This window comes from Bombina bombina, chromosome 2 (genome assembly GCF_027579735.1).
Source record: "Bombina bombina isolate aBomBom1 chromosome 2, aBomBom1.pri, whole genome shotgun sequence".
Classification (NCBI taxonomy): domain Eukaryota; kingdom Metazoa; phylum Chordata; class Amphibia; order Anura; family Bombinatoridae; genus Bombina; species Bombina bombina.
The window spans coordinates 569,818,332-569,844,377 of NC_069500.1; the positions used below are offsets into that span (position 1 = coordinate 569,818,332).

The following is a 26,046-nucleotide window of genomic DNA, read 5'->3' on the forward strand; positions in this document are numbered from 1 at the left end:
ACTGCCCAACTATTTCTTACTAATATCGTAAAACTTTATGGACTTCCTTCCATTCTAACAACAGACATAGGTACCCAATTTACCTCTAGGTTTTGGAAAGCCTTGTGTGATCAACTAGAGATCGATCATAGATTCACAACCTCCTTTCATCCACAGACAAACGGACAGGCAGAACGCTTAAACCAATGCTTGGAACAATACATCCGCTGTTATTGTTCTTACCAACAAAATGACTGGTTGAAATACTTACCCATGGCAGAATTTGCCTTCAATGATTCTCTCAACTCCTCAACAAAAATGACACCATTCCAAGCAAATTATGGATTCCATCCTACATCCATTCCTTTTTCCATGAAGGGTGCCGGTAGTAACACCAATTGCCCTACAGCTTATGATCTGACAAGTACTTTAATGAAAATCTTCAATGACCTAAAAGAAAATATCCATTCATCTCAACAAAGTCAAAAGAAGTACTACGATCTCAGAAGACGTACACCTCCACAATACTCTGTGGGATATTTAGTCTGGTTGTCCACAAAGAACCTCAAACTCCAGATTCCTAGCAAAAAGCTTGGTGGTTTATTTATCGGACCTATTCCGGTAAAGAAAGTGATCAATCCAAATGCATTAACTCTGGAGTTACCTTGCTTGTTAAGAGTTCATCCTACCTTCCATGTCTCTCTCTTGAAACCCTACACCGCTATGAGACTTCCCAGTGTAGTTCTACCCCAAAAAGTAATTTTACTGATTCGGAAGAATACAAGGTTGATTCCCTACTTGATTCTAGAATAGTTAGTGGACGATTACAGTACTTGGTCAGATGGAAAGGGTACCTGCCTGAGGAAGATACTTGGGAATCGGCATATAATATACATGCCCCAAAATTACTCTCAGTTTATCACCATCGACACCCCGACCGTCCTGGTCCTTAAGCTGTGGTACAGATCACTTGGGGAGGGGGTCATTTTAGGAGTTTCTGCTCCTGCATCTTTACCTCCCTAAACTCCTCCCAACTCCTCTTCTTAACACCTGCGCACCTCTTACCTGATGCTTAGTATTTTGTCTAGAAGTCTTACTGCTGTTAGATTCCTAAGCTCCAGTCACCGTATTGATTATCTTCCTAGTGACATTGTTACTTGAATAGCATCCTTATGCCAACATTGCGAGAGCTAAAGTTCCTCCCTACCTCTGAATGATCATCTGTTTCGATCAGCAACTGATAACTTGAAACCAAACCGTAGCTCTGCAAACTTCCATTCTCTCAGAACTGACAAGGGCTCACTTCCAGTTTCGGAGAATTCTACCGAGGTTTCCCTCACATCCACTTCGCTACTGTCTCTCTTCTCAGACTGGACCAAGGTACAGAGTTATTTCAACTTATATGCAACAATCAGCTATACTCTGACTTCACAATCTTTACCCTCCGATCTAACTCCGGAACCCGCAAAGCGGGTACACGCCTCCTGTGACGTCATCTGTCAATCTTACAGCCACTTCACCTCTGAACAAAGCGAAGCTATTGCTATTAAGTTGCCGTTACTTCGCAACATTCTGCAGTTACATTCTAGTCTCTCAAAACAGCACAACTGAGATTACTGAAACATCTGCTCACTCTATATTCTCCTCTTGAGAAGTCTTAACTTCCACTTTAGCAAATTCACTGTCTTGCTCCACAACTTCTAAACATCCATATGAGATTGTAAACAGACAGTGATACAAACCAACATTTAAAGGCACTGTACAAACCGTTAGTCTGTAGTTGCGATCCACTTGAAACCTAAGTTTCAGTCTTATTCTACTTAAGCTGAAATTGTCCCTTACACAGATTGTGACAATTGCCTTCCGGATCCGTGAGAAGATGGGGAAGAAGGGAACAAAATTGGAAGATTGATAGACATCTCCAAAAGGGAGGGATACCATGACTGAGTCGGCCAAAGGGGGGTCACAATCGTTAAGGATAGAAGATCCTTGTGAACAGTTGAAATTGTCCTCGGAATCATCATAAAGGGAGGAAATGCATAAACTCCCTGGAGAGGCCACAGATGAAGAAAGGCATCTATGGCTGCTGCCTCCGGGTCTGGACGCCAGTTGAAATAAGGAAGAAACTGAAAATTGGTCCTGGATGCAAAAAGATCCAAACAAAAGGGACCCCTGAGAGATTGGAGAGAGAGAAAAAGGCTCCTGTCCAATTTCCAGTCGCTGAAATCCATCAAATGATAAGATCCCCAATCCGCCGCTGAATTCGATTGACCTGGAATGTATTCTGCCTTGACTGAAATATTCCTGTCCAAACAAAGATGAATAAAATCTTTGGTGATATTTGACAGATCCCTGGATTTGGTGCCTCCCAAACGATTGAGATACTGCACCGCAAAAATATTGTCCATATGCAGGAGAATGGAGACTGGAGAAGAACATTTGGCAAAACTTTTGACTGCAAACGAGCCAGCCAATAATTCTAAACAATTGAAATTATAGCGTTTCTCTTCCAGAGTCCATTTGCCACCTGTAATGAGGGACCGTAACGAGCTCCACAGCCTGAAAGACTGGCGTCGGATTCTATGATAACATCTGGGGTTTTGCAGAAAATGGCTCTCCCATTCCAGGCTTCTAAATGAGAAATCCACCAAGAAAGTTCTTCTTTGGCTTCTGGGGATAAAGAAATCAAATGAGAATAAGAATATCCTTTCCTCAAATGAAGGATTTTCAATCTCTAAAGCTTGCGATAATGTAAAGGGGCAGAGAATATAGCCTGAATAGAGGATGATAGTAAACCTACTATTCTGGCTATAGTTCTGATAGGAACTGAATCTTTGGATAACGTTTTGGAAATTTCTTTCTTGATGTTCTTCACCTAGTCTGAAGGGAGACTCAAGGAAGAAAGAACCTTATCTATCTGGAAACCTAAGAAAATCAAAGACCTGGTCGGAGAGAGAACTGATTTCTCTTTGTTCACAATAAAACCTAAGGATTCCAATAAGGTAATTGTGGAAGACAAATGAATTTGAAGAGAGAGAAAATTCTGGTCCATAATTAAAATGTCGTCCAAATAAATTATTAGACAAACACCCCGAAGTCTCAACCAAGCCACCACGGGTTTGAGTAATTTGGTGAAAATCCAAGGGGCAGAGGACAGACCGAATGAAAGGCAAGTGAAATTCCAAAATTGATCCTCCCAACAGAACGTCAAAAATGTCCAATGTTCTTGGGCTATGGGAATAGTTAAGTAAGCGTCTGTAAGGTCTAGACGCAACAACCAATCGTTTTCTCTTAAACATTCTCTCAGCAAATGAATACCTTCTATTTTAAAATGGTGGTAAACAACATAAGCATTTAGGGACTTTAAATTTATAACTGGTCTGAACTGATTGTTTTTCTTTTTTACCAGAAATAAGTTGCTTAAATAGATATTGTGAGGCTGAGGTATGGGGAGAATTGCTTTTAAAAATCTGTAGAAATTTTGTTTTGGACCAGAATTTTGTCTTCTTGAGAAAATTGGATGGGATGAGGAAATTTTATTTGAACTGGAAGGAAAATTAATTCTATGTGAATGCCTGTTACTGCTTGCAGAACCCAAGGATCTGCTGTAATTGGAAACCAATTTTGAGCAAACAAGGCAATTCTGCCACCAATTCTGTCTAGGAAAGAAAAAACATGGAGAGGAAATAACATATTTACCTGGAGCTTGTCTTGATCTTGCTCTGAAACCTCTTTGGTTCCATGGACGGGCTTGTGATGGAAAGAATGAAGAGGATGGAGGTTCTTGAAAGTTTCTTTGGGATTGAGATTGATATTGGGCAGGGTAGTGTGACTGATGGGATTGGAAATATTAAGACCTGGATAAGTATGGGTGACGGCCGGGAAAGCGGCCTCTGCCTTTCCCGGCCCTGTCAGAGAAATTCTGGTTGGGGTAAAAAAATTTCTTAACTGACGTTTTGACTTTATTTAAATCCGAAGAAGTGTTAACGTATTGATTTAAATCTTTTCGATAAGAATCTCCAAAAAGAAGCCCATTATCATCGGAGGCAAGATCGTTAAAGGCGAAATTAGAGATTTTTGGGTAAATTTTTCTCAAAATGTTGCGTCGCTTCTCAAGTGACATAGCGGTATTAGTGTTACCTACAAAACAGAGAAGCCTTTGAACCCATTCTCAAACTATATAAGGGTCCAAAGGGGAATTCTCTGCAACACCTTGTTTAGACATCTCAAATAATTTAGTAATAGGACCCACAGTATCCAATAATTTATCCTGACAGATTTTCCACGATCTGTCAATACCTTTCTTTAACTTGTAACCTGGGGCTCCAATGAATTTTAAAATGTTAGGGTCTACCTCTGAGGTAATAGAAACATTTTTTGGGAGTAAAGGACGAGGACACTCAGCCCTCATTATTTATTTCTAAGTTGAAAATCTATAAATTTAGCCACATCAATAGACGGGCACCACTCGGCAGAGAGAGGATGATGCATTTCATCTGGGTTAAATTTGGGGTTTCCTAAGCAATCAGTAAACCTTAGCCTAGATTTAGAGTTCTGCAGCCAATGGGGTGCGTTAGCTACGCATGCTTTTTTTCCCACGCACCTTTTAAATACCGCTGGTATTTAGAGTTCACAGAATGGCTGGGTTTTCAGTGCATTAGGCTCCAAAAAGGGAGCGTAGAGCATAATTTATCGCCACTGCAACTCTAGATAACAGCAGTGCTTACGGACGCGGCCAGCTTCAAAAACGTGCTCGTGCACGATATCCCCATAGAAAACAATGGGGCAGTTTGAGCTGAAAAAAAACACCTGCAAAAAAGCCGCGTTCAGCTCCTAACGCAGCCCCATTGTTTTCTATGGGGAAACACTTCCTACGTCTGCACCTAACACTCTAACATGTACCCCGAGTCTAAACACCCCTAACCTTACACTTATTAACCCCTAATCTGCCGCCCCCGCTATCGCTGACCCCTGCATATTATTTTTAACCCCTAATCTGCCGCTTCGTACACCCCCGCCACCTACATTATCCCTATGTACCCCTAATCGGCTGCCCCTAACACCGCCGACCCCTATATTATATTTATTAACCCCTAATCTGCCCCCTCAACGTCGCCTCCACCTAACTACATTTATTAACCCCTAATCTGCCGAGCGGACTGCACCGCTACTATAATAAAGTTATTAACCCCTAATCCGCCTCACTCCCGCCTCAATAACCCTATAATAAATAGTATTAACCCCTAATCTGCCCTCCCTAACATCACCGACACCTAACTTTAATTATTAACCCCTAATCTGCTGACCGAATCTCGTCGCTACTGTAATAAATGGATTAACCCCTAAAGCTAAGTCTAACCCTAACACTAACACCCCCCTAAGTTAAATATAATTTAAATCTAACGAAATAAATTAACTCTTATTAAATAAATTATTCCTATTTAAAGCTAAATACTTACCTGTAAAATAAACCCTAATATAGCTACAATATAAATTATAATTATATTATAGCTATTTTAGGATTTATATTTATTTTACAGGTAACTTTGTATTTATTTTAACCAGGTACAATAGCTATTAAATAGTTAAGAACTATTTAATAGCTAAAATAGTTAAAATAATTACAAAATTACCTGTAAAATAAATCCTAACCTAAGTTACAATTAAACCTAACACTACACTATCAATAAATAAATTAAATAAAATACCTACAATTACCTACAATTAAACCTAACACTACACTATCAATACATTAATTAAATACAATACCTACAAATAACTACAATTAAATAAACTAACTAAAGTACAAAAAATTAAAAAAGAACTAAGTTACAAAAAATAAAAAAATATTTACAAACATTAGAAAAATATTACAACAATTTTAAACTAATTACACCTACTCTAAGCCCCCTAATAAAATTACAAAGCCCCCCAAAATAAAAAAATGCCCTACCCTATTCTAAATTAAAAAAGTTCAAAGCTCTTTTACCTTACCAGCCCTTAAAAGGACCTTTTGTGGGGCATGCCCCAAGAAATTCAGCTCTTTTGCCTGTAAAAAAAAACATACAATACCCCCCCCCCAACATTACAACCCACCACCCACATACCCCTAATCTAACCCAAACCCCCCTTAAATAAACCTAACACTAAGCCCCTGAAGATCTTCCTACCTTATCTTCACTTTGCCGGTATCACCGATCGGTCCTGGCTCTGATATCTTCATCCAACCCAAGCGGGGGCTGGCGATCCATAATCCTGCGGCTGAAGAGGTCCAGAAGAGGCTCCAAAGTTTTCATCCTACCCGGGAAGAAGAGGCGATCCAGACCGGCAACCATCTTGATCCAAGCGGCATCTTCTATCTTCATTCGATGAGGAACGGCTCCATCGTGAAGACCTCCAGCGCGGATCAATCTTCTTCCGACGACGTCCAACTGAAGAATGACGGTTCCTTTAAGGGACGTCATCCAAGATGGCGTCCCTCGAATTCCGATTGGCTGATAGGATTCTATCAGCCAATCGGAATTAAGGTAGGAAAATTCTGATTGGCTGAGCACATTAAGAAGGCTCAGCCATTTTAACAATAAAATATTTGAAACAGAATACCACACAAAAATAATGTTGTAAAAACGAAAGGACAAAATTTCTCTGACAGTAAATTTATCTATAACCACAAGATGACAACATAGTCTAAAATATAACTAACTATCTGTTAAGAAAATAACTATGTGATGCTGTCAAGCTTTTAAACAAACGGATGTAGAAATTGCAACAAAAATGTAAATTTTTTTGACCAGAGATGATGTGATGCATGTCTGAAACGTCAGCAAGGAGAGGGCGGGAAAAGACCTTAAAGACAGCCCACAAAATGGTGGCGGGTGCCGCGCGCACAAGGAGAAAATGAGAATTACACACACAGAGAAAAGAACAAAAACAGCTGAACAGGAAACAGAATAGATGAGATTTCTGAAAAGGGGTAAGGAAGGAAAAAGGGGGGAGGGAAAGGAGGACCACATACACGGACCAACAAATAAATATAACCAAAAACAAACAAAAACACAATAAAGCAAACAAAAACGTTAATGCACTAAGTAATTAGTAAGCAACTAAGCAATAAATATCACAATAAAACTACTACTTAAAATTTTTAGAAAATATTTTGCATGACTTATCTCAGAGATGAGCAGCAAAAGAAAGAGAAGGTTTGGCTGCGTATTGGTCAGTTTATGGTTACTACTCCTACTCTGATTGGTCACTTTTTTCCTGGAGTTATAAGTTAGCTCACATCTTAGCTACTTATTGTTATTCTTTATTATCTGTTCTGTTTTAATATCATTATATTGATGATATTTGTTATTCTTTAAAGTGCTGCATCTGAGTAGTAAAATAAATTAATGCAAAATAGGAGTCTCTGGTCTTGTAATAAAATTGGAAAGTTGTTTAAAATTGAATTCCCTATCTGAATCATGAAAGTTTAATTTTGACTTGACTGTCCCTTTAAAACAAAGGGGAAATGAATAAGCTGCTGAAATACAGTCTTACTTTCAGTTTAAACTTGTATTGTTTTATCAAGTAAATATGTGTCAGAAAATAAAGCCTAATAAAAACATTTTAGAGTTTAAATGTTAGTCTCATGCATGCTACAGTGCCTGCTTCATGCCCCAATGTAACTTATACAACAGGATTATCTATGTCCCAATAAAAAAGCAGTGTTTTTAATTTGTTAAGTGCATGGTCTCCCCAACTGGAAGCTCTTACCTGCTCTGCTGTCCGGTATGTAGACAGTTACAAGGTATGAGAGGACACAGTTCCTCACAGAGACATTTGAAAAATAAAGAACAGAGTAGCCAACTCTGGCTTTCTAAATGAGCATTTGTTAGGAAAACGCAGTAAGTACCTCTTTACAAGTTCCTAACTGCTTTAAAGCCACCACTACCCAACTGCAAGGAATGACGTGGAATACGGCTATACCTCAAAACTTGCTTGTAGATGAAATCAAAATTTTTCTTCAGACACCTAAACTTCACCTCCTCCATGCATTGAAAGCAAAGAGAATGACTGAGGGTTGTGGGTAAAGGAGTGATACTTAGCAGTTTAACTGCCTCCTCCTGCTGGCCAGGAGTGATATTCCCAGCAGTACTCAAGCCGTGGACTCACCATATCTTAGGAAAGAAATACTGCTAAGTATCAACTGGTACCACAGCCATAAGAGAACCTTTAACACACAGTTATCTTTGTGGAACGTATTGGCATTTGCTTTTAAGTTCGTATTTTGTACACTCAATAAAAATATAAAAAAAAATAAAAAATGCAGAATCAGTAGACAAAAGGCAAAAGCAGGTCACAAATAATGGTCAAAATCCAGATCTGGCAGACAAAGTACAAAAACAGCAGGCAAGCTTGTAATCAGGTAAACAGGCAATTATTATTATTATTATTATTTATTTATTTATAAAGCGCCAACAGATTCCGCAACGCTGCCCATAGGTACAAGGATAACAGTACAATGGAGAAACAATATGATAAAAGACAAAATTTTACAGACAAAATACAGGGGGAATTGAGGGCCCTATTCCCGTGGGAACTTACAATCTAGATGAAAGTTATATACTTAAGCAAAAAACAAATAAACACACCCAGAGACTAGCTTAATAAATGGGCAAAGAAAACAGGAAAGGGCTGGGTTTAAATAGGCTGATGACAATTGCAAATGACCCACAGCTGTAGGTAGGTAGAACCAAAGAGAACAAAAAACAAGAAACTGATAATAAAAACAAGGTAGTAGCAGTCACCTAAACTTCACTTCCTCCATGCATCGAAGGCAAAGAGAATGACTGAGGGTTGTGGGTAAGGGAGTGATCTTTGTCTCCTCCTGCTGGCCAGGAGTGATATTCCCAACAGTAATTACTCAAGCCGTGGACTCACCATATCTTAGGAAAGAAATACTGCTAAGTATCAAGTGGTACCACGGCCATAAGAGAACCTTTAACACACAGTTATCTTTGTGGAACGTATTGGCATTTGCGTTTAAATTCGTATTTTGTACACTCAATAAAAACATAAAAAAAATTAAAAAATGCAGAATCAGTAGGCAAAAGGCAAAAGCAGGTCACAAATAATGGTCAAAATCCAGATCTGGCAGACACAGTAAAAAAAAAACAGCAGGCAAGCTTATAATCAGGTAAACAGGCAATAAGTTATATACTAAAGCAAAAACAAAATAAACACACCCAGAGACTAGCTCAATAAATGGGCAAAGAAAACAGGAAAGGGCTGGGTTTAAATAGGCTGATGACAATTGCAAATGACCCACAGCTGCAGGTAGGTAGAACCAAAGAGAACAAAAAACAAGAAATTGATAATAAAAACAAGGTAGTAGCAAGTGGCACAACAGCAAGGTAACAACCCAGCAAACTGAAGACCCCGTTTCAACTCCAGGCATGACAGAGAATCAGAATTTGCATACCTGCCCTACTGGTAATACTCTAGGGGTTTTTAGGCAAAAAAAAACAGGAAAATGCCAAATTAAGTGAGCATGTAGTGTGGGTAACAATGACTAACATTGTGCATGTCAGTAATATAAACTCTTAAAGAGACAGTACTTGTTTTTCTCTAAGTATCTTACAACTAGCCAAAAGTGATTTACTACCTGTGTTTTATACCTACAAACCATGTCAACTCTATTTGTAGATATTCAGGTTATACCCAGTAGGCAATTGAAAGGGAATTTTCTACTCACCTGCAGTATAACATATAAGTATAGAACTACAACAGCTCTGCACATGCGGTCCATATGTAGCAGCAGCAGACAGGCATTGAGCACCATTATGCCCTGCTACAGTATATAAGTATAGAACTACTCCAGCTCTGCAAACATTGTACCTGGAACAGATGATCACTGTATATCAGCTGCAGACAGGCATGGGACACCACTATGCCCTGCTACATTATATAGGTACCTGGCACAAATTTTAAACAACTTTCCAATTTATTTCTATTATTTCATTTGCTTTGTTCTCTTGGTATCATTTATTGAAATGAATACCTAGAAAGGTACAAGGGTCCCAATGCACTACTGGAAGATTGCTGCTGATTTGTAGATGCCTCTTATAATTGGCTCATCCAAGATGTTCAGCTAGCTCTCAGAAGTGCCTGTCTGTTCCTTTACCAAATAATACAAAGAGAAGGAAGCAAACTTAATAACAGAAGCCTGGCCTGTTAAATAAAGAAAATGGAATTTTGGAATTTACCTCAGAAAGGTGGGAGTGGTTGTAGCTACAGATAGAAGATGAGATGAGATGAGAAGAGGGGGAAATGGCATATATGAGGTCATATAAAGAAATAGGAGAAAGCATATAAAGTGGAAAACAGAAAAGTACAGACAAAATAAAGGTGTGAGTTTCCCCATTATGGGAATTTACTGGGAGGGGTAAAGGGTAGGGAGATGTATTGGGTGTTGAGGGGTTAGTGGAGGTTTCTATAGTGGAACTATGCCAGGATAGTGAAGCTGCACTACAGGGTTAATAGCGGTGATGAATCAGGTTGCTGTTCCAGTTTTTATAGTTTTTGCATGTGAAGCCTATTGGATATGAACCTTACTTTGCTTTTGTTTGTTTCATTTAGTCCCTTCACTACTGGGACTTTCAGAGAAGAACTTGCCAAAAATAACAGAATTTTTAGCATTTTTGCCTTCACTCCATTTAAACAGACATAGAACCTTGTTTTGTTTTTTTATTTACCTGTCAAAACTATATATATATACGTATATATATATATATATATATATATATATATACACACTCACCGGCCACTTTATTGGGTACACCTTGCTAGTACCGGGTTGGAACCCCTTTTGCCTTCAGAACTGCCTTAATTCTTTGTGGCATAGATTGAACAAGGTGTTGGAAACATTCCTCAGAGATTTTGGTCTGTATTGACATGATAGCATCACGCAGCTGCAAATTTGTCGGCTGCACATTCATAATGCGAATCTCCCATTCCACCACATCCCAAAGATGCTCTACTGGATTGAGATCTGATGAATGTGGAGGCAATTGGAGTATAGTAAACTCATTGTCATGTTCAAGAACCCAATTTGAGATGATTTGAGCTTTGTGACATGGTGCATTATCCTCCTGGAAGTAGCCATCAGAAGATAGGTAAACTGTAGTTATAAAGCGATGGACATGGTCAGCAACAATACTTAGGTAGGCCATGGCATTTAAACGATAGCCGACATACATGGTTTTGCCATTGCTTTTTGGTAATTAGAATGATAATTGCAGCTGCGCACCCAATTTCTATTATTCCTGGCAGTAAAGGGGTTAAACAGGTAGCTTGTAAGGTAAGGTTAATTTTAGCTTTAGTGTAGAGATTACCCTACCACCTGACACTTCCCACTCCCTGATCCCTCTAAACAGCTCTCTACCCTGCATTGTAGGGCCATCCCACTCCCTCCCTCCTCCCACTCCCCTACGCTGCTGGACCGTCCACCCGCCTCCCTGTTTCTCTCCCACACCTCCTGCTGGCACCAGCAGATAATTGTTGTAGACGGTGACACACACAGTGTCACTGTCTGTAATGATCTGGCATCTGTCTTCATATGGAACCATATGAAGACATATGCCATGAGTTCAGGAACTCCAGCTCTTGGCTGTAACTTAACAGCCGAGACTGCTGGTGTTTTCTACAGCTCCGACGTATTTATACGTTGTGTGGTACGATAAGCAAAAGTACCGCACAACGTATATATACTTCGTAATGGCTTAAGGGGCTAAGGAATATCTGATCAGGCTAGATGTTTTTCATTAAAACTATTTGCAGAGTTTTTTATTGATTACATTCTTCTGCATTTTGCTAGGACTCTAGTTTCCTTTCATTTCCAACTTTCTCTCAATCAGCAGAGAAAAGGGGGAATAAGCAGTGTCAGAACTTTTTATTGCCATTATAAACATACTAACTGATTGCTTTCTTTGGCAACAGTAAAAAGTGGTCTTTCATTGTATATTTTTTCCTAATGCTTTTGCTTGTGTTATGCTTTTACTGTTCACCTCTTTATTAATTTTAAATGTTTTCAAACCACTTATTTTGTATTTTATATAAAACCTTTTTAAAACTATACTTTAAAGGGCCATTATAGTTGAAAAATTACACTTATTTGTTAGAGCATATAATTTTAAGATTAGCGACCATGCACCTTCATGTGTATAACACCTGCAAATAGGGTTGCCAGCTGTCCTCCACATAAATACTGGACGATCTGTCGGTAACTGGGGACAATGGTAAGTGGGAGTCACACAATGAGCCCTCTCCTTAAAGCTCTACCTTAGTCCTCACTCTTGATCCCATGATGTATATTTTCCACAACTGTGCAGTAATTCATATGTAAACATAAATTATTTAATCCCCTTGACTACACCTCACTTTTTTCTGCTCTATATATAAGTTTAGGCATATGAGTCCTTTTATATTTAGTTGACACTCAGGGATTTTTATAAATATTTTGCTGGACAGCTAAAACCATGTACGGTTGAATAGCAGACACCAGGCAACCCTAGTTGCATATTCCTAAATTAAAGTGAAAGTCAATCCTAGCATTTTACAAATGCTAGGATTGACTATTGAAACAAATAAAGGGGACTTTCATTCATGAAGTATAAGATAGTTTATGTAGAAAGCTCCTTTATTTGTTTCAATCGATCGCTGTTCTTAGCTGCTAGAGCAGCCCACGACTAAAATATTTTTTGCTAAGAGGTGACGTTTTCACCTCTTAGCCAATAGCCGTACGGTAAATCTGGCTTGGCGCCCATGGGATCCGGATTTACTGCACGACTATTGGCTAATAGGTGAAAGCGTTTTTTAGCCGTGGGCTGCTGTAGCAGCTAAGAATGGCGATCGATTGAAACAAATAAAGGAGCTTTCTACATGAAGTATCTTATACTTCATGAATGAAAGTCCCCTTTATTTGTTTCAATAGTCAATCCTAGCGTTTGTAAAACGCTAGGATTGACTTTCACTTTAAGAATTAGTAAACTCATTAACTGGAAAGTGAAAAGCTTCAGCTGAGCTTACAAAGGACCTAATCATACAATGACAAACACTGTACAATTTGCTTAAGTATAAACTGATCTGTCTGACTTTTAACACAATGTTAAAAAACAAATAAAGCCAGGAATAGGTAGTTGGAGATCAGTACGTCCACCTGCACCTCCATTATACAGTATTTACCTTTGTGATATACTCTTTGCACACCAAACTCTTGTATGTGCTGCCATCAGCTTGCAATTCAGGAATTCAGGAATAAACTTTCTTTCTTTTATTGCTACTAAATTACCATGTACTGCCTAGTGAAAAGCATTACCACAGATTTACTGTAAATTTAAAAAAGCTCTATAGATTATATATATACAGTGGGGCAAAAAAGTATTTAGTCAGCCACCAATTGTGCAAGTTCTCCCACTTAAGAAGATGAGAGAGGCCTGTAATTTTCATCATAGGTATATCTCAACTATGAGAGACAAAATGTGGAAACAAATCCAGACAATCACATTGTCTGATTTGGAAATAATTTATTTGCATATTATGGTGGAAAATAAGTATTTGGTCACCTACAAACAAGCAAGATTTCTGGCTCTCACAGACCTGTATCTTCTTCTTTAAGAGGCTCTTCTGTTCTCCACTCATTACCTGTATTAATGGCATCTGTTTGAACTTGTTATCAGTATAAAAGACACCTGTCCACAACCTCAAACAGTCACACTCCAAACTCCACTATGGTGAAGACCAAAGAGCTGTCGAAGGACACCAAAAACAAAATTGTAGACCTGCACCAGGCTGGGAAGACTGAATCTGCAATAGGCAAGTAGCTTGGTGTGAAGAAATCAACTGTGGGAGCAATAATTAGAAAATGGAAGACATACAAGACCACTGATAATCTCCCTCGAGCTTGGGCTCCACGCAAGATCTCACTCCGTGGGGTCAAAATGATCACAAGAACGGTGAGCAAACATTCCAGAACCACACAGGGGGGGGGGGGGGGCTGTTAATGACCTGCAGAGAGCTGGGACCAATGTAACAAAGGCTACCATCAGTAACACACTACGCCGCCAGGGACTCAGATCCTGCAGTGCCAGACGTGTTCCCATGCTTAAGCCAGTACATGTCCGGGCCTGTCTGAAGTATGCTAGAGAGCATTTGGATAATCCAGAAGCGGATTGGGAGAATGTCATATGGTCAGATGAAACCAAAGTAGAACTGTTTGGTAGAAACACAACTCGTCGTGTCTGGAGGAGAGAGAATGCTGAGTTGCAATCAAAGAACACCATACCTACTGTGAAGCATGGAGGTGGCAACATCATGCTTTGGGGCTGTTTCTCTGCAAAGGGAACAGGACGACTAATCCATGTACATGAAAGAATGAATGGGGCCATGTATCGTGAGATTTTGAGTGCAAACCTCCTTCCATCAGCAAGGGCATTGAAGATGAAACGTGGCTGGGTCTTTCAGCATGACAATGATCCCAAACAAACCACACGGGCAACGAAGGAGTGGCTTTGTAAGAAGCATTTCAAGGTCCTGGAGTGGCCTAGCCAGTCTCCAGATCTCAACCCCATAGAAAACCTTTGGAGGGAGTTGAAAGTCCGTGTTGCCCAGCGACAGCCCCAAAACATCACTGCTCTAGAGGAGATCTGCATGCAGGAATGGGCCAACATACCAGCAACAGTGTGTGACAACCTTGTGAAGACTTACTGAAAACGTTTGACCTCTGTCATTGCCAACAAAGGATATATAACAAAGTATTGAGATGAACTTTTGATATTGACCAAATACTTATTTTCCACCATAATATGCAAATAAATTCTTTCCAAATCAGACAATGTGATTGTCTGGATTTGTTTCCACATTTTGTCTCTCATAGTTGAGGTATACCTATGATGAAAATTACAGGCCTCTCTCATCTTCTTAAGCGGGAGAACTTGCACAATTGGTGGCTGACTAAATACGTTTTTGCCCCACTGTATATATATATATGAACACTCATTAAGCAAACTGAATCTGGCTCATCTCTAGTTTATAAATGATTCAACCCTTTACTAAGGACTAACAATGAATGCCTGTTACCCAGTCTTTATTCAACTCTGTTATGAAGATGTAGCGATAAATTATTACCACTGCGTCAACAAATAAAGCAATCTTGTAGAGAATGCAACTTACATACCTGAGTTTGCTAGTTAAAACTATTATATCTCATAAAAACCTCTACACAAGGCACAGGGACAGTGTGGGTCAAACATTGAGGAGACAGGACTCTCAGCAGACAGCAGCAGGCAGCAATGCATGTGTAGACTTCTGTAGACAGCGCAGAGCCCTTTGGTCTTCTTGCTGTCGTGACATCACACGCATGATCACGTGACGTCCGATAGTCTCACACTCACACAGCAAGGCAGCACGCATGGCGCAGGCTGAGGCAGAGGGCGGCTTTGCTACAGCTGAGCGAGGAGTCTAGGGCTAGAATGGGTACCGGTGGACACTGGCTGCCAGGACTGGGAGTAACTTACTGCTGGGTTATTTACGGTACTAGTTGGGTATAGACGGATGCGGCCTGGACTCTGGCGGCCACAGAATTAAATAGTAAAAACATTTTAAAAACACGCATATTAACTACCTAAGGCTATGTCCGTTTTTTTGGAAATAATATTACCGGGCAGTAACCTGAAATACCGGATAATCCGGTCTAATACCAGACACCTGGCAACCCTACCTGCAAAGGGGGTTTAACACATAATAGAAATACTACTCGTGACATGCAGAAACTGCCATTGATCCAATACTGTACTCGTGACCTGCAGAACACTGTTGGTCTCAAGCAGAAACTGCCACTGATTCAATCAGCAGCGCTAGTTACACATCTGAGTTATACAAATAGCACTGCTAATTGGATCAGTTTCTGTTTCCGCTTGGGGCCAGCAGTGCTCGTTTCTCTGGTATTTAATGAACAGTAAATGAGCTCAAGTTACTCTAGAAGATTTATGACATAAAGCTACATATTCCTATCTGTAGAGACCCCAGCACCTTTGTATGGTTGTGACAGGAATCAATGGACCCAGATCAAGTAAAAAAATAAAAATAAAGGGTAAAATCCTTATACAATAATATATAATACATATTGTAATGTTTTCTATTAAATTTAACCCACTGCTTAGTGCTTTTTTATTACAGGAATGAACAGGCTGTTTTATATCCCTTTTAAAGGGAAATTAAACACTTTGAGATAGTCATATAAAATGATAAATTGTGTGTATATATATATATATATATATATATATATATACAGGCATACCCCACATTTACGTACACAATGGGACCAGAGCATGTATGTAAAACGAAAATGTACTTAAAGTGAAGCAATACTTTTTTTTCACTTCTCAATGCATGTACTGCATTATAATAGTCATTTATAGGCATAACTGATATAAATAATACATTTATAACTAAAATAAACACAATACTATAAGGTTAGGGCAAAAGAAAATATTTATTGTGTCAGAGTATATGAATATTATGATGAATATTACATATGTATACATATATATGTATATATATATATATATATGTATATTTTATACACTGTATATGTTAGATGAGACCTCAGGATTAATTGAACATGAGTTTGTTGAACACAGCTTCTAATCCACAGGGGGTCCCAACCCCCTTACCAGATAGCTGGATGAATACACGTTTATCAGGATTGAAAATCAGCATAGCCTTTTGAAGCACGACCCCTGAGGTGTAAAATACACAAACATTTTTTTTTTCTAAAGGAACTAACTCAGTGACCCTATTCATTTGACTATATATGCAGAGTTTTATAACTCCAAGACATTTGGTGATGAGAGAAAAATATGCTTGGAAGCCCTCTGGTATTTGTCACCTAAGTTTTGTGATTTCAAAGTAAGATGTGTTGCAAATACACAGCTAGGGGGAAGGTGACACAGATAGAGTTGGATGCATTTTGCAAGGGGAACAATGCCAGTTTTCCATGCATGTTTGGAATGATTCATGATATATATATATTTAAATTAAGCACATTGTATTAGGTGGATGATTGCTGCATGGGATATTCATATAAGAAAATAAATACAAGACATACATATTTTGAAAGCATGAATATCTTAGCCTCTGTGTGTTTAAGAATATAAATAGATGTTTGTGGGCCTAAAAGTAAATGATTAATAATACTTAATTTTATTTCAGATGGACCATAGACATATGAAATGCTTGGATCCCTTCTAATAATTATTTCTATTTTTATTGCAGACAACCATTGGTCATGAGCATCAATCTATGCACTTAGAAAGAGATGGAATGCCTGCATGAAATGAAATGTCATATCATATGAATGTGCAATAAATGTTTATAAAGTTTTAAATACATCTCTTAAAATATAGTGAGATGAAGATATGGAAGTTACTTTGATGTGATATGACTATGAAATATACATTTTTTTTTTGTTAGGCTAAATGAAATATAAATTATTTTAATATAATGTTAGATATATGTGATGTTTCATATCAAAATGATCAGAAAAGCATTAAGATATAACTTATCCAAAGCAAATATTGGGAATAGTTGTTGCAGTAAATTATGATAAAATGAATAACCATTTCATAGAAATACTGATTTAAGTTGTTTCAAATGTTGCTGTGTCTGTTTGTGATGCCACCCAGTGTTGCCATGAGAGAACTACAGCCAGAAAGCTTTTTGGCTGTTGGAAATGGGATATTCAGATTATCCAATAGAGGGACAAGGTTTCGAAGGGCCACCCATATTTCACACCTGTGATTAGACTAATAAGTTGTATGCAGAAGGAAGGACACACTGGCTGCAGAGTTTTGTAACTGACTGAAACTGTTTTGCGTGGGACACAGTCAAACTATAAAAACAAAGTGGGCCATACTACTCCTATTCCATTGCAATTACACTTATTTTATATGAGGTGTGAAAAAAATCTTGAAGTTGGATCTCATTTTGGTAACGTATATATATATATAGAGTATAAGAAAAGGGCTGCTAATTACATGTGATATTTTAAAGTCACTGCAGTTTAAAGATAAAGTTTTCTGGGTTTTGTAAGATAAGTCATATGCATAGCCTTTACAGTTAATAGATTTAAAGAGCAGATTATACTTTTAAACTGTGTGTCATTGTCCTGGATAGCTCTTAGCCTACCTATTTGTATGCAAGCATTTAAAGTAAACAATTACTATTGCTGGGCCTGGCAGAGTCAAATAAATAAATTGTATTTTAAATTGGTAACCCCAGCCTAGATATTATTTAAATTTGTATTTGGTAGACTAAGTGATTTATCTGTGAAAGTTCTGGTGTTTTAAGTCAATATTGTATTAGGATAAATTGCAGTTAAATAGCAGAATATATATATTATCCTATTGTTTTATAAACACTGTTTAGAATTGTATTGCTTGGATGTTAAAAGACTTGTATATAAGGCTGGTTTCTTAAGATAAGCGTGTAGGAATTTTGCATAGCATATTTAAATAGTTTTCAAGCGCCTATAATATTATTTAGTTTCCTTTTATTGCAAATATATTTCAATATGTTCATGGATATTAACTAAATAAAAGAATTCAGGTATTTATATTAATTGTATGGTCTAGTAGATGCATGGTTGATTAGGGTTGCTATTTTTTTGTATTGTGTTTATAACCCTGCCATAAACTGATATATTATTTGGATAGCACTACTAAGATTCTTATAAATATACTGACATAATAATTGGAGGCACTTTTCTGAGATTTAATAATATTCATAATAATTGATATAATATATTTGTAAGTAAATAGAAATTATTATAAAAGAAAAATAAAATCATATTTCAATATTAATATTTTGAAAATATATTATTTTTTTTGAGAAGTTGAAATATTAATTTTCATATTTCGAGATTGACATTAATATCTTGAAATATTATTAAAGATTAATTTTGAAAAATTAATAAAAATATTAATTTTTTATATTTCAAAATTAATCAAAAATATTGTTTTTTAATATTTTCAAAGTTAATCAAAAATATTAATTTTTCATATTTCGAAATATTAATTTTTCATATTTCAAAATTCATAATATTTTTTTTTGAAATATAAAATTTTTCCTTCTCTCTTTTTATTGGCAAAAATTGTATTAGCGTTTTAGTTTAACTAAGTACTAAACCAATATAATAATGTCTGTAGCCAGAAGTGACTCATTTAATTCTATACATAGCAATGAAATTGGTCCCATAACCATACCTATTACTAAAGGTCAGGTCCTTAAGAAAGATATCTTAAGTTACCTTAAAGGGAAGTTTAATATTGCGGGTGAATTAAATGATTTTATGGATACGCTTGAAACTAGGGCTAAAAATATTACCGTTAATAATAATATGTGGAATGAAGAGAATGAATTCTTCCAGGAATTATTAATGATTAATCAATGCAAAGCTCCCAAAAAGCGAGACGAACTAATACTAAAATCCTGGCCCCTTTTAATATGCATAATTGACGAAATGTCGTTTTGTGTCACAGACAAACGATTGCAAATACAGGAGCTAGAAAATAGTATTCGTTCCTCGCGCAGACGCGAAGAGGGTTTAAAAATAGCCAAAAATAAAATGGATGAATTTGCCCAAAACCTAACAGCCTTAGATAAGCATAATACAGACTTAATCGCACAGATACAAGATTTAAATAAACAGCTTGCGCAAAGCCAGAGAGAATTTAGCGATTTAAAAAGGTAATTGTAAGGATTTAGTAGAGAGTGAGGATGGATCACAACTGCAGAGTATGCAAAATAAATGATTTGTATCACTTTTGGCAAATGGACTATTGAACAGCATAGACCAAGCTGCTTTCAGTGAAGTTGTTATTCTCAAGTAATTGAATTGCAGATCAGAAACTTGTCTGGCAACGAATGATGTAAATCACATATGCTGTTGAACGTCACAGCAATAGTATAGACATAAACAAAGGCTGGATCAGAAGAAATATAAAAAATAAATCAATTTCTTAGTAGCAATCTTTAGAGTTCAGCTAGCTCCCAGTACGATAAATCTTGATAAAGAAAAGCAGAGTTCCAGAAAGCAGGTAGTGTTGCTATTAGTGCTGGAGTAAGATATAACAGTTCAGTGTGAAGTGTAACTCTCAGTTTTAGACACTGTTAGTTAGTTTGTCACAGAACGGTATACACATGTGCTGATAGTCTTGCGGTCAGTAGAGCAGCAGGGAAAAGCAAAGTTCAAGGTTTATTTGTACAGCACAGCTTAAAGTAACTACAGTGCTTACCCCCAGTCACCGGATGGTGTGTAATAAAAGCGGAATTAATTCTGAGATGTCCTTGTACTTAGTCCGTGGGAGGTTGTTTGTAGAAGAGTTGCGCTGTGTTGCAGTGGAAGAGAGGTTGAAGTCCGGTGTGTGAGAAACGCTTCAGTGGCTCAGATGAGATAGCAACTCAGAGGGAGACGGCAGCAAACACACTGCAGTATGAAATAAGTCTCTGTTGTAGCGTGCACGCTAAAAAGAAAAACTCGCCTCTGTAAAACTTTCTGTAGGCAAAATGAGCATATGAACCGGCAGTAAAAAATAAGTAATCCCAAGGTAGTAGCTGATTCAGTAATTGGAAGAAAAGCAGACTGGTTTGTTTTCAGAAAAAACACACAGCAAGTGGAAAACAGACACGCTTCAGAGCTAGTCTAGAAACTTAATAATTAAGCACCTGTCTGCAGTCAGCTGATGCCTTAAGTACAGGTAAGGCTGAAGTCAGGTGAATGGGAAAGGCATAGGTAAAACATGGAGCGGAATCCATACATAAGGTGAATGGGAAAAGCATAGGTAAAACATGAAGCGGAATCCTTACAGTCATATCGCCATAATGAAAACCCTTATGTTAACAATGAGAATAATACAGATAATGCTAACTCCTTTAGCGAACGCGTCAGGGACGAGGTACAAAAATATATAGAACAACATAGACAAATGACCCCTAACGGGTCAGAAATAGATTTCCCAAATAGACAATCCCCTCAGGATGTAAATCCAGAGGACAGCTGTAGCGCAGCTGGCGCGGGGGAGGGAAACTCTAACAGAGAAGTCCAGAGTAAGTCTGATAAAGTCTATGATTCCCATAAAATAATCACCTTCGTACAACGCGCAGTACCTATATTCTCCAATAAGGGAACAACATCTGTAATTGATCATTTACAGGCTTTTGAAAATGCGTTAGCTATAATGAATGTTACAAGTGATAAATTGAAAATTGAATTTCTGCCCTGGGTATTTGACAGTAAGCATCACAAATTCTTTGCTTCACTAAAGGATATGAATATTCATTCCTGGAATGGGGTAAAACGACAATGCAGAAAAGAATTCGGGCAATATCGCACTAAAACTGCCGCTAAAATAGCGGTATATCGTTTAAAGTGTCGTGCGAATCAGAGTCCAATCGAATTCCTTTCTGTACTGAAAAATGCGTAGAGTATGGCTGAAGATAATCCCAAATTTGATGGCTCAGAATTTGTAAATTTATTTTTTGAAGCACTGCCTACACCCATCAAAATCAACTTAGCTAGAGATTTTGATGAGGACTGCTCATTGGAATGGCTGATCAAAGAGAGTACAAAGTTATACTCTATTCAGCAGTCCAGTGAGCAGGGGGTTAAAAAGGAGTCAAAAACCAAAATTGTGGCAGAAACTAGGGTGTCACCTAGCCCCCTCAATTTGGAATCTAAAAAGAGGACTTATGCAGAGGTGGCCAGTCAAAACAGGCCATCTCCACAGAGGTTTAATTCTGCCCCTCCCCCTACACAGGTTGAGGCGCAGGGAGACTATAACCAAAGTGGGGGACATAATCAGGTGAATAATTACTCACAAAGAGAATACTCACCAAATAATTGGTATCCGCACAAGGGTAGATACAATAGGCGGCGAAGATATTCTCAGGGTAACCAGACACCCCAGGTATATAATGCTCCCAAAGTACTAATACTGAACAAGCTGAACCCCAGGGGCAACCACGCCAGAATAGAAATAGCGGCCCTGATTCTGAGGGAACCCAATGGTCCAGGAATCAGTACAATGGGGCACCAAGAGATAGGCCCAGGGGTAGAGGTAACTTATACAATCAGGTAGATATGCTGTTTACCCAGTTAAATCGGTTGAGCGAACAAATCGCTAATATGAGTCAAAAATCTACGGCTCAGCAACCGAACAATACTTTTTTAGGGGTACAGCCAGTGGTCAGCAGTGGACCACAGGCGCAGTCATAAATACTGCAGTGTCACCTGAAGGGGAGGGGAGAGATATACAAAATGTAATAATAAATATCAATGATACTAATCATGTTCTCTCCCCACAGACCGAAAACGGACAATTTAGCTGTGATGACAGGCAACCTCATCCGGGAAAAATTAACAAGACTCTTCCCTTGCAGCTCTCTCCTAACCTTATCTCCACAGATGCAGTACAAAAGAATCCAGCCGACCCTGTCATAGAGGAAACAGGTGGGTATGAAGGTTCCTCTGCATCGAATGACACGGCGAATTCAGGTAACACGTGGCGAAGCCCACAGATGTGTGAGAATGCCAATTTTATGTGTGAAATGGTAGAAACTGCAGGAAGATATTATGTATTAGTTGAGCTGCAAGATTCAGTCTCCAACCCTATCAGGGGATTAATTGACACTGGGTCACAGGCGACTATCTTATCCCACAGGTACTACACACAGCTAAATGAGCTAACACCCCACAACCTAAAATAAAAGAATTTGACGGTTCTCTAATAGGTGTTGGGGGTGACTCCCTAAAAGTTTACGGTACTGCATGGTTAAAATTTAAATTGGGGAACAGGGTCATAAGACACCCTGTCATTATAGTGGATCTGCCCACTGATCGTTTAATTATTGGTAGTGATCTCCTGAAACGATTAAGCACCATAATTGATTGCATAAATAATGTAATTTGGTCACAAGTTAAACGGCCTATCAATTATGAAAAATCTGGTATATCTCGCACCCGACATAGCTGTCACGTGGTGGAAGAGAAACCAGATGCTGTGGAGATTCATTTCAGGAATAACTCTGTACCTGAAATCACTATTCTACAAATAGATGATCAGACTCCTTTTAGTGGCTCTGATGGTAATACTTTTAAAATATCGCCTGGAAAGATAGCGAATATTTCCCTAGATGGCGATGTATTAACCATATCACTCCACAAGGGGGATCATAAAATCCCTAAGGGGGGAGGCCACACTCAATACCTCACAGGGATTGAGAGAGTTAAAGAGGATATATTTATCCCTATACAAGTGCATGACCTTGGTAAAACCAAGTATGCTAAAATAAATTTAAAACAGGAAGCTAGCTATATAAGCAAAGGTTTATTAGCGCAGATTGCTGAACCTAAAGTGATTAAATATCTTTCTCCCCAAGACCACTGTGTCAACGACCTGGATGACAGGTCTGAAAGCTATAACATCACAGCTAAGTGCTTATTATCTATCTCTATAGGTAATAAGTCAGTGAAGCACCTGTTTTTAGTTTTAAATATTCCCCATAATCAAATATACATTGGCAATGATATCTTACATAGATATGCCATACAAATAGATCTGATTAATTCTTGCCTTTGGAGCAGGTTAAAGGGGGACCCTGAAGTATTTCAGGATGAAAATGCAGCCCTAAAATCAAACCAGCAATTGCCATATGCTGTGAATATGCAGGTATCTATCGATGTTATAATTCCTGCTGGGGCTGATAAATTTCTTTTACCCTTACAGGTAAAGAGAGGTCAGAAATTAAAAACTTCTGAAACACTGATTTGCCTCTCCCATAGAATACAAAATCTGGGTGTCACAGTAACCTACACTCCTATGGTGAATATTGGAACTGTTCCAATACATATTGTTGTGCATAACATGACCCCACAGGATATAATATTATCCAAGGGAACTACCATAGGATATGCAATGGAATCAAGTTATTACACTTTTGGATTCCAAAATAATGTAATTGGGCTAATACCTGAAGGATACTTAACTGAGGAACAATTAATAGAACAATCCTTTGCATCTACGCCAGAGGGTCTATTTAATATTCAGTCTATTTATCCCTTCAGCTCAGAGGAAGGCATCTGTAAAATTGAAGAAGCCTCTCTAGTATTTGATCAGCCAATCAAACAGCAAGATTACCCCAATTCCCAGAGTCATGGGAGCAATGTAAACTATAACCAAGGGGATCTCACCTCTAGATTGGAAGAAGCCTATGAAATAGGACAGCCTGAAATCTTTCCAGGATTTCAGCAAATAGTCGAAGAGCAAATATCCTTAGCTAATGGCTGTTCCAGCGATGACGAACGCCAACAGCTGCGAGAACTCCTGATGGAGTACAAGGATATTTTCGCTAAGGATTCTTATGACTGTGGTACTACAGACTTGCACATTGCAAGGATACAAACAGATCCTGATGCGCCACCTGTATTTGTCAAACAATACAGACTTCACTTAGCCTCATATGATTCTCTTGCAGAGATCATAAGGAATTTGGAAGAAAGAGGTATTATCAGACAGGTGCACAGCTCTTATAATAATCCTATTCTAGGTGTCCTTAAACCCAATGGACAATGGCGTTTGTGTGCTGACTTAAGACAGCTAAACAAACGAGTATACATGTCTGGCTGGCCTGTACCATACATTGACCAGTGCCTAGCACAAATGCAGGGATCCAAAATATTCACTGCCATTGATTGTGCACAGGGATATTGGACCATAAAGGTACATGAAGAGGACCAATATAAGCTAGCATTCTCCTTCCAAAAGGTTCAGTATGCATTCCAGAGACTTCCTTTTGGATACATAAATTCTGGACATGAATTTGCTGTATTCATGCATAAGGCTATGCCTGATGCACTGGAAAGGGGGACCTTATCTTATGTTGATGATGTTTTAATCAAAAGCACAGACTTTGAAAAACATGTCGCAGAGCTTAAACACGTCCTCCGCCAACTTAAAAGGGCAGGTGTCAAATTATCCCTGCAAAAAGCTCAATGGTGCCGCACTCATGTAAACTTCTTGGGACATGAAGTTACCTCTGACGGATTAAATCCCCAGAAGAAAAAGGTGGAAGCGATAGTGAATTCTAAAAACCCAACTAACTTAAAGGAATTGAGATCATTCCTGGGTATGACAAATTATTCTCGCAAATTCATTGATAATTATGCGGAATTAGCTAAACCACTACTACTTCTCCTAAAGAAAGAGGTGAAATGGCACTGGAGTGAGTCTCAAGAGACAGCCATCAGAGAGCTGAAGAGAAAACTCACTCAAGCACCTTGTTTAGCGTACCCTGAAGGTGGCAAACCTTTCTACTTAGAAACAGGGTACACAGATTTAAGCATGAGTGCTGTTTTATACCAAAAGAATGATAATTTGAACAAAGCCATTGCTTATGCGAGCAAAAATCTATCCCCAGTAGAAATAAAGTTTAACGATTGCGAAAAAGCCCTCTTATCTACCGTATGGGCTCTACAAAATTTCCGCAGCTATATACAGGGCGAGAAAATTATTGTAGAAACGGCCCACCAGCCTTTGCTATATTTGCAAAGTGAGAGAATAAGAGATGGGAATTTGTCTAATAGCCGCATAACAGCGTGGACTCTTTTCTTGCAAGGCTGGCCATTAGAAATTCGCTACAAGCAGAATAAAAAGAATCCAGTCGCACAAGGGCTTGCTGAGCTCCACGACTGTACTGCTAGAGATCCTGGGAAAGAATTATCAGAAAATGATTTTCTGGAAGAACAATTGCTTTCCCCATATAAAATGTACAATGAGGAAAATTGTCAAACATTACCTTGGGTATATGTTGATGGTTGTTCTTACCATGCCACTATTGATAATGAGCGCAGATTAGTCGCTGGCATTGGTATAACTGGGGCAAATGGATTCCCAAATATATCTATAGGTTTCAACATTGGACCAAGATCCAGTCAAGTTGCAGAACTAACTGCTGTTTTCAAAACCATTGAAA

General features: G+C 38.3%; 1 protein-coding gene across 1 annotated transcript in view; it reads right to left on the minus strand.

Annotated features, from left to right (window-relative positions):
- Nucleotides 1–1,196: 1,196 nt before the first annotated feature.
- LOC128647182 (tigger transposable element-derived protein 1-like) overlaps nucleotides 1,197–26,046 on the minus strand; it is a 31,320-nt gene continuing 6,470 nt past the window's right edge. The window contains exon 2 of the mRNA XM_053699967.1: nucleotides 1,197–1,349. Coding sequence (XP_053555942.1) covers nucleotides 1,197–1,349 — 153 coding nt within the window. The remainder of the gene's footprint in view (nucleotides 1,350–26,046) is intronic.